Genomic DNA, 9,752 nt, shown 5'->3' with positions numbered 1-9,752 from the left:
CTGGAGGGTGAGAAATACAAAACAGATAAAAGGAAGTATTTTTTCACACAACACATAGTTAAATTGTGGAACTCCCTGCCCCAGGATGTGGTGATGGCTGCCAGCTTGGAGGGCTTTAAGAGGGGAGTGGGCATATTCATGGAGGAGAGGGGTATTCATGGCTGTTAGTTAGAATGGATACTAGTCATGCTGCATACCTATTCTCTCTAGTATCAGAGGAGCATGCCTATTATTTTGGGTGCGGTGGAACACAGGCAGGATGGTGCTGCTGCAGTCGTCTTGTTTGTGGCTTCCTAGAGGTATCTGGTTGGACACTGAACAGACTGCTGGACTTGATGGGCCGTGGTCTGATCCAGCAGGGCCTTTCTTATGTTCTTATACATGGTGCTTCTCCAAATAGCTCTTGGTTGAGTGTTTATACAAAACTGGAAAAGAGTAAACATCTTAATCTCTGACACCTTTTGAAAACAAGTATAATATTCCCAGTGAAACTGTGGCAATATTTTTACCATATGCTTGATTAACATCTCATAGAACTAAAAGGGTCAGAAAAAAATGCTTCATGTGGCAGCCACTACCAGTGGATTGCCAGCTGCCCATTCCTCATACAGAGTGTTTTTTCAATTGACGAACAGATGCCACTAGGATAAAAGGACGCAAATGACTCTTAGACATACTTGGACCATGCTGTTAACCTCCTGGTCTAAAAGTAGGCTAGTATGCATGTGTGAGGGTAACCATATGTGTTATTTGCTTGTGTGTCGTTAGACAGCATAACAAATATATCTCTATAAAGAACAGCTCCTCTGGGCATTTCTCGCATGTCCACCTGTGTTTTCCTCCCCATGAAGCTGTCTCAAGGCTGGAGCTCCGCAGGTCTTGCAGTAGACTTCAAAGAGACTGGCCACCGAGTGCATGCGGTAGAAGATGCCCAGCGGCAGGGAGATCTTGACCACAATGGCCCAGAGCGTGAAACCATAGAAAGACTGCTCAATCTGGCTCACCAGGTGTGGGCGGGTCCCATAGGCATAAAGAATCCACACCTAGCCAAACAAAGGGGAGGGGGACACACAAGAATGTAAGTGATTCTCAAAAAATACTGATATCAGAGCTGCTTCATTGATGATGGAAAAATCTGTTCACTGTATGTATCTGTAGTGACTACTACAACACGCAGTGGAGTTTCATGTACCTGAAAACATGTGGTACATACAAATGCTGGAACTGCAACTAGCGGAGGCTCCAGGGCATGTGGCTACTGTATCCCATATATATTTCTCCTTCACACATTATAGCATTCATTGCAGTGGTCAATGGAAACTTGCCTGAAGGACCGTCTCTCCCTTTATGAGCTCATGTGCCAGTTCCTCTCCCTAGCAAATTTTGGTATGGAAGAGCATTCAGTCTTGTGAGCCCCTACATGTTGGCTGGAGTCACGCAGTCTAGAAACAGTTTCCCTCCTCATCTGCTGCTTTGGGAAACTGTACTGGGGGGCTGTCCTTGCAAGTGAGGATTTAAGAGTTGGGCTGCATAGAAAGTGTTGGCTATGTCATGGCTGTGGCATTTCCCAGAGTCAACTTACAAATAAAAAGAGATCAAAGTTAAACCAAACATGTAACTCGCAGGGATCCAGAGAAAAGCATTTGATTATATCAAAGCTTGTCTTGGCCTCTGAAAGCATCATTGGTTAAAAATGCATTTTATTAGGCTAATGTCAAAAGCTAAATATGGGAATTATTTTAAAAGTATAAAATGGCATCTCTCTTCTGCTGATTCACTTCTGCCCTCTACTGGTTACTTAGAGCCTCCCACATCCTAACCTTCCTTATATGCCGGATTTTAAAAACACGGGACTTATAGACTCCTCTTTATTGTAGTGATTTGAAAGCATCTTTCCTGTTGAGCTTTTGCCTATTACACATCTTTTTAAGGTTCCCCCAGTCAAAGCCCAACACTTAATTGTAATGCCAAACATATTCTAACCATTCCTTGCTGGGCTTTCCCATCCTAATCTAAGACATTTATTTTTGACATGTATATGTATTAGTTATTTATAATATTTCTGTCAAGCAATTTTCCAGCAAAACTGGCACTCAGAACAGCTTACAGCAGAATATATAAAATATACCATTAAAGTAAGAAAAAAGAGACTGTGCAGCCCAACCCTTTTTATAGTTGTTTGGAAGTAAGTCTTGATTGGACTTTTTCCTAAGTAAGCATATGTAGGAATGCAGTCTTTAAAATCTGCCTGTTTCATTTTCTAGTCAAGGACGTGTTTCTATTTTTGTTGCTTCTTCTAGTTTCAACTGTCTCATTAAAACCTCTTTTTCCAGTCTGGCTGGCAAATCATGTCATCTCAGGAGGGACTGAAGGGTTGCTTTAAATTCTTGGCTTAAGAATGTCTAGAATGTTTGTTCTTTATAAAACACATTTATAAATGAAGCAGAATTACATGCTGAATGTCTGCTTTTAACTTTTCTGCTTCCTGTCTTTTACCACACCACTGCCAGGCTTTTATTTTTTTTAAAACAAAAATTCCAAGAACCAAAGAAGGACCAGGACTAAACACAAAGCAAAGGAAGATTTTAGGACTGAGGGAATGATTGTTTCAAAGCATTGCCCCCTCAAACCCCCCCCCCACAACAAAACCCACACATCTAACCCTACAAGTTTATACTTTTTTTTACATAGGTTCCTATGACTTTGTCCACTTTTGACCCACATATGGAACATTTTAACTGGAACCAGAAGTGAAAATTGCACTGAACTTTTGTGTTATTTTAAAATATTTTTATACACCAGCCACACTAAATATCAGCCTAGCTCTAGTGAGGCCTAAAGTGGGGAAAAGGAAGGTCAGTGGTTTTGAGAACCATTTCCAGAACTTGGCAAGACTCTCCTTCTCTAAATCTACAGAAGTGGAATCTACTTTTCCCAGACAGCACACAACAGCCAAGCATGGTGAAAAAGCAGGTACACTTTTCCCAGGTCTTGGGCTCCAGTAGGGTTGAGACTATCTGTAAACTAGGTGCATGTATAGTCTACTGATTATATTTCATAGCGCTATTTCTTTAATGATCCACGGCATTGGGACGAGGAAGGGAGGACCCATGTTACAAGTGTGCTGAACCCAGAGAATTTATTTTTGAGCCCAGCAGCACTTCTCAATCTGACTTGAGCCTGACCCAGCTCACCGAGATATTGTAGAAGATAAGGAGAATAGAGATGTTCTGTAGAACCTTCCTCCTGATGCTTGGTCTTTTAGATTCACATCGAACGTGTGAGATCTGGAAGAGGGATGGGTCAGTACCGTAGTCGGTTAATTGCTGTGGTGGCTGATGCTCCAAATTGGCCATTATGTTGGTCAGCTGGTTGCTTTTGGAGAAAGGTTCATTGCTATACTGCTCCATGTGGCCTCTAGAGATGGAAAAAACCCAGCTGGTACCATCAGTCTCACTACTGTCCTGGGCATCTGGCTCATGAGAGAGACTAGAATACAAAGCTTCAGTGATGAAGAGATTCTGCCCCAGGATCTGGATGGTCTTGCAGAGAGAGAAGCAAAAATCCAGGAGATGGAGGCTGCCGTTGGCATGAAGGAAGAAGATGGCAACCAAAGAGAAAATGGATACCATGAGGGGACCACAGGAGCTGCCCAGAAGCAAAGTTACATCTAAGTTTCTTACCACACTCTTGTCAGAGGAGGGTGCAGAAGCCTTTTTCTTCATCCTGTAGGTGATGATGCCAATCAAGGTGGCCAAGAACATAGCAGATAACAACACAGAGTTGAAGATGTAGTATGTTCGAAGAGCTTCAGGGATAGTTTTGGGAGACTTAGCAAGCACTCCAAAGGAGATCATCACCCCAAAAGTTGCTGAAATGGCCAAGGCTCCTAACACTAGGCCAACGAAAGCTCCACTGAGATGGAAGTGTACCCTCTGAGTGTGCAAGGGCTTCTGGTGATGGGCTTCTCGCCCAGTGTTCTTCCAGATAATGTACAGCATTGTGGAAGAGAAGAGGCTGAATTCAATATTGAATGGATGCAGGTATTCAGCGCCTTCCGAAAAGATGTGACAAAGATTGGTGGTGCACACACAACTGTTAGTGTAGGAGTCACCTACAGGAACGGCATATAGAACATGCTAAATATTAGAGGTACTCAGACTTTTAACCAAGAAGATGCCCATTCAATCCCACCAACTTTAGAGGGTACATACAATTTCACCAACTAAGCAAGGTTAGTATGTATGTATACCTATTATAGCTCTATGCCCTTCAAAATGGCTTGTATGAGACAGGTGGCTGCATGGCAACTGCAAAGCTGGAGGTATGGTGGACTTTATATCACTATTTTTGAAGGATAGAAGCCTTCAGTCAGAGGAATGGTATGAGACAACATACAAGCAAGAAGATAGGAGGCATGCTGACCATGGAGAGAGGGGCAGCTAAAGTGGAAAATGGAAAGGTTAAGTGGAGAAGGAAACTCTGCATAAGAATGCACTAGAGAGGGGGGAATTGACCAGGGAAAGGATACAAAAAACAAATATGTGACAGGTGCAAGGGACAATGAGAAGCTACAGCATAAGGTAAGGTGGGTCTATTTTTGATATACAACAAAGATTATCACCTATATGTTGATCACATGGAAATAAGCCGATGTTGATGTAGCAATTATTCCATTTCCAGTGTGAAGGGCTCAGAGCAGAAGGTGGCAAACCAAGGCTGCCAGTGTTATGGAGAAGGGCATCAGGAAAGGCCCTTATCTACAGAACACTTCTTAGTCAAGCTCATGGTTAGGCACAGATCTATCAATCCTCTCTATGCTTAATATACCCTTCCTAGACAAGAGGGAGGAGAGGATTGTACCATGTGAAGCTTGGGGATTCTCTCCTTTATGAGTATCATAAAACTCTTCTAGCTGCTTCATGGACTCATCCAGCACCACACTCATCCACAGCAGGACATTGGTGGCCAGCGTGTGCATCAGCCCAAATCTAGAAGCCACATAGAGAAAGCAGGAGTTACTCAGGGAGGAGTCACATTGCAGTTCACCCCTTCCCTGGCATCCTGGTTTAGTTACCGTACCTGGCATCCTGGTTTAGTTACTCCATAAGCCCCATTCTCAGTTCAACAGTGCTACTATTCCTAGCAGTTCCTAGCATTTTCACACCCATTTCATCATTGCCACATACCAAAATGGCAGGGGTATAATATACCGCCCGAACCCTGCTCCAATTTTCCCTCCAGAGTTGCACCATCTGCCTCCCATGGCTCCTCCTAACATTTCATACTCATTTATACAACTGTTTCAACCAATAATTTTCTGTTACCGTCTTGTCCACTTGACTATGGTGCATCAACCCTCTACTACAGGAAGCATCTGCAGTGTAGGATGCCAGTAATTCCATGTGTCTATGGTTTCCTCTCCTTGCTCACTCAAACTTTGGAAAGCTTGTATGGAGAAGCTTGAAGAAATAAGGAAACTCTGTCCATCCCAGTGGCTAGAGGTGACTGTATTAAAGTTCTGCCATAATATCACTAGGTGAGAGACCTGCCTTCTTTTTGCCCAGCTCTGAAGACAGTCCTACCTATTTAGATGCTGGTGTTCCTGGATGCAAACCTTAGCATTAAACAACAGCAATGAGACCTGTAAGAAGGAACAAGAATGAGTAGGGGGAAAAGACATCACATCACTATTAATGGAATAACATACTCCTCAGACCTTCTGAAATTCTGCCTCATGGTATGTAGTCATAATGGCAGCCATTATGCAAGGAGAAAAGGTGGATGCAGCAGAAAGAATGGGATCTTTACTAGACCTGGGGTGGAAGTGGAAGGAACTGGGGAAGCAGGAAGCCAGAGGCTTCATGAAGAATGCTTGCTCACTCAAGGTTCAGCCACCTTGGTAGCCCTGATGAAGGCAGAAAAGCAGAGTAAAATGTTGTAAACACTTAAATAAAGGTCCCTGGGTATGTATCCCCAGCATGAATCTGGACCAGATCTCACGTCACCTGGATGATGGTGAAAACGGCTTGCACAATAGGGAATGTGGTGATCAGCATGGAGGCGCAGTGCTGCAGTTCATAGTAATATCCCAAGGAGAGGCAGTCCAGCACCAGTGTGGCCAGCGCAAAGAGAGACAGACCACCTGCCAAGATAAAGACACCACAGTTACGCCCAGACATTGCACACATAACAGCCACTTGATACCCCCCCATTACTTTTTCAATTTGTGAAGGGGCAGGAGAGTGTCCACTTTGTAAGACAACAAATGGACACAGCATTCCAGCTGAGGAAGGGAAATGTCTGCAACCTGACAACCTGTAGCTTTCAAAAGTCAAATCCTACCCCCTTTCCTTTCTTATTTTACTGACAAGTAGGACTAGTTTGAGAAAGAAACAAGACAGAAAGTAAGCAGTGGCATAGTAAGAGAGCAGAGATACAACACCAGGTAGCAGATGTTTGGAAAGACCTTTCTCTAAAGTCATAAGACTCTGGGTAGACCAATGATCTCAAGCAGCTTTACATGACCAAATAACTGAACAGTCTCTCGGGGTAGAATGTGAGTTAAACTGCAGGTCTGTCTTGAGGCATGTTAGCAAAGCTGTGGAGTCTAGGACTAGAATACCAAGACCGTCTGGCTACATCTGACATATAGCGGCAGACCCAAGCACATCAACTGTGTAGGATAAAAGGAAAGGAATTTAGCCAATCAGATTGAGAGTTGTCCCTGATCTTTTAATCTTCAAGTCTAGCGAAAGTAAAAGACCCATGTAAAACAACCCAGGACTTTCTTCAGGTTTGTACAAGATATCTCCCCTATCTGTCCCTAGCTCCATTTTGCAGATCTGTTGATCATATACTCTGTGGTATGGCTCAGAATTAGATATAAGATTATAATGTTCTTTCTAATAGCATGAGTAAAGTCTATTAATCAATTGAGAGATACATGTGTAGGATTACCCTGTAAAAAGTGCAATGAGTTTCAGAGCTTGTATACTGAGGTAGCGATTGATTCCCTTGGAAAGCCAGGTCAGAAAGACTCTTAGGCAGTGATTTTCTCTAAAGTTTGTGATTCTATGGACCAAAGGATGGGATTTGTGTGGCGCCTGTACCTTTGAGCCAGCTCGCTCCAGCATGGTGGTCCTGATGCATTTTCAGCTGCCTGTTGCCAGCAGAGCGACAGCCAAACCAAAGCATCCAGATGCAGGAAGAAATCATGAGCACCGCCAGAAAAGCATGGACGTTGTGGTTCAGCAGGCTGTGTCGGTACATTTCAGCCAGGAGCACAGCACTGCCCACAAATGTCAACAGGGCCAGATAGAGCAGAGAGAGCAGTGAGCTGGATCGGGTGGTTGATGCCATGAGGGAGAAGGGTGGCTTTACTGGGCGTGGCAATGTGCAGCTCAGCAGGCCAGGGAGTATGCCTGTGGACAGAAATGGCCAAACAGGAAGGTGAGGCTTCTATATACACAAGCATCCCTTGCATGAAATCCATACCTTCTGTTGATGTGCATGCACACCTTTTTACGGCATTCGCACACAGAGCTCAGTGTCTCAGAGAAGTAAAATTTGTAATGGTGACAAAGAAGATACATGCCTTTGGGCATGACTTAGCACAAAGCTTCTTCAACTGTGGATCGTGACCCCATATGGGGTCGTGTAACTGAATGTTGGGGTCGCAAAAATGTGATTTATTATCAGTAAATGTTTGATTTGTATACCTATTTTATATACCTGTGGTCACGTAAAAATTTCTTGGGTGAAAAGGGGTCGCGAGTGGAAAAAGTTTAAGAAGCCCTAACTTAGCATATTCCAAATGGTAATTTGGTGTGCTGTTTCAACAGATGCTCAGCGCATGCTGGTCATTACTGGACTGCGGATACAGAAACATCATAAGTTTGAAGTTGGTTTCTAGTGTCATACTGGATTCCACGATACAGTTTGCAGTTTGGAAAGGTTCCCTAGGATTTAAACACCTTTGTGCCATGATAATAAGCCAATGGCCACCCCAAATAATAGTCAACATCACCAGGTGACTGTGCAGTCTATGGTGCCCTAGCTGTGCCTACAGCTTTTGCCACAAAACACACTGAAGCCCAGCCTCACAGGAAAGTCCCAGAAGAAAAGGCATGCAATACAACCATGTCAAATCTGGGGCAGGGTAAGCTGCTACCACAAACATCTGGAGATATTTCACCCCTCAGGATGCCCGTCCTCTTAATTCACATGTTCCAGTCATAGAGAAACGGTCCACATTTTTGCGTTTGTTGTTCCATCCTTTCTCTCATAACCACCCCTGAAAGCCAGGCTTTTTCATTGCCTTCACTGCCTCTTCACATAGAACACCTCTTATTTCTCATCTCGCTCTAATTGTGTCCACAAGCACTTATCTTTTTTTCCAGGTAGGAGGAGAAAGGAGAAATGCATCTCTACGACGGATGCTGTCAGAATCCTAATTCCAGTGGTGGGAATCTGCAGGTTCAGATGTTACAGGCAGCTCAAACAGAAAAAGCCCCCTCCCCTCTGCCTGCAATATCAGACTCTCCGCCACATTTCTTCTTTATTTCACTTTACCAGCTCTCAAGAGGCTAAAGCCTGGATGAGCATACAGCCACCCTCAGCTGTTCTCCAGCCTCCAGTGCACCAGCATAGTTACTGGGTACTAAACTGTAAGAAAAAGCTCACCTGCCACCCCCATGCTTAGCAGCCATCCTTATCTCAAACGCAGACAGCAAGTTGGGAAGGTGAAGCTCAACGCTAGGGAACCTTCTTTCCACAACTTGGTAGATCAGCCCCATTTTAGATGGCTGAGAACAGGCCAAGGAGGCTGATGACCAACTCCTCCAGCTTTCCATGCTCTCTTCTGCTCCAACTCACTCTCCTTCCTTTTCCCTGACCCTCTTTTAAACCTTCTGATACACACAGATCCTCTTCTAGCCCAGGGGTATATTCTTAAACTTCCGTATTAGGCATGTGAAAGAAGGCTCTAGCTAAGATGGGACAAAACCCCCATCAAAATCAAGAAATGCGGTGAGTGCTAATGTGGCATCCAGATCAGAGGGGAAGGGGGCTTTAGTATCTAGCAACAATGGATCATTTTCTGTCCTAGGGCACAAGGGCGTTTGGTGGGAGTAGCACAATTCCCCCATCTTCCCTGCTGGCTAGGTGAAAGAGTCTATTCCTGGGACAGTCATTCTACAGGGTGGATCATGAGGGAAACCATGAGACTGGCTTTTTTGCTGGGGAGGGTGAGATAAAAGTTTAATTAATTAATTAAACCCAGAATCAAATTCTGCAGTAGAACTAAACAGTAGAACAGACTGATTTAACTATAAAGAATGGATCCCCTTCCACAGTGCCAAGTATTTCAATTGTCACTCACCCAAGAGATAGCTGGAACCAAACAGAAATATTCTGGGGAATGGATTAAAAATTTCTGTGGAGAGAATTTTTGAAACCAGAAAAAAAGATACTTTAACCATCTCAAAAAAAAGAAGATACTTTAACCATCTCAGTCCCACTGCCCCCATCTAGTAACAATGATCACAGTAGGGCCCTTGTAAGGATAATAATACCTGGATTTCCAAGCCTACCCTTTGCTGCTCCACGCTCTTTTCCTCTCAAACTCACATTCACTGTCACGCTGTCGAGACTCCAAATCTCTCACTCATTCGAGCCAACAAAGAGCTGCGTCCAAATGCCTTAAGAAACTGGAGTGGTGACGCATTAATATACCAGGGATCAGGGACCAC

At 43.9% G+C, this 9,752-nt stretch overlaps 1 protein-coding gene across 1 annotated transcript; it reads right to left on the bottom strand.

Annotated features, from left to right (window-relative positions):
* Positions 1–762: 762 nt before the first annotated feature.
* On the bottom strand, positions 763–7,362 carry LOC130478162 (proton channel OTOP2-like). Its single transcript, XM_056850294.1, has 6 exons — positions 7,113–7,362; positions 6,009–6,145; positions 5,586–5,644; positions 4,864–4,991; positions 3,195–4,114; positions 763–1,043 (listed from the first exon to the last, which is right to left on the bottom strand). The coding sequence occupies exons 1-6, from the start codon at positions 7,360–7,362 to the stop codon at positions 789–791; spliced, it is 1,749 nt and encodes a 582-aa protein (XP_056706272.1). The 3' UTR covers positions 763–788.
* Between the last annotated feature and the right edge of the window lie 2,390 nt (positions 7,363–9,752).

Source organism: Euleptes europaea, chromosome 5 (assembly GCF_029931775.1).
Source record: "Euleptes europaea isolate rEulEur1 chromosome 5, rEulEur1.hap1, whole genome shotgun sequence".
Classification (NCBI taxonomy): domain Eukaryota; kingdom Metazoa; phylum Chordata; class Lepidosauria; order Squamata; family Sphaerodactylidae; genus Euleptes; species Euleptes europaea.
Note: the sequence above shows the minus strand (reverse complement) of the source record. Positions and strands in the feature narration are given on the sequence as shown.

What these genes read in the sequence shown, in the direction of transcription:
- LOC130478162 (XM_056850294.1), bottom strand. Translation starts at nt 7,362, where the DNA reads ATGGCATCAACCACCCGATCCAGCTCACTGCTCTCTCTGCTCTATCTG. An exon ending in CCGTTTTCACCATCATCCAG is followed by an intron (nt 5,645 to 6,008) that starts GTGACGTGAGAT and finishes TCCTTCTTACAG; the next exon opens with GTCTCATTGCTGTTGTTTAA. An exon ending in GAATCCCCAAGCTTCACATG is followed by an intron (nt 4,115 to 4,863) that starts GTACAATCCTCT and finishes CCGTTCCTGTAG; the next exon opens with GTGACTCCTACACTAACAGT.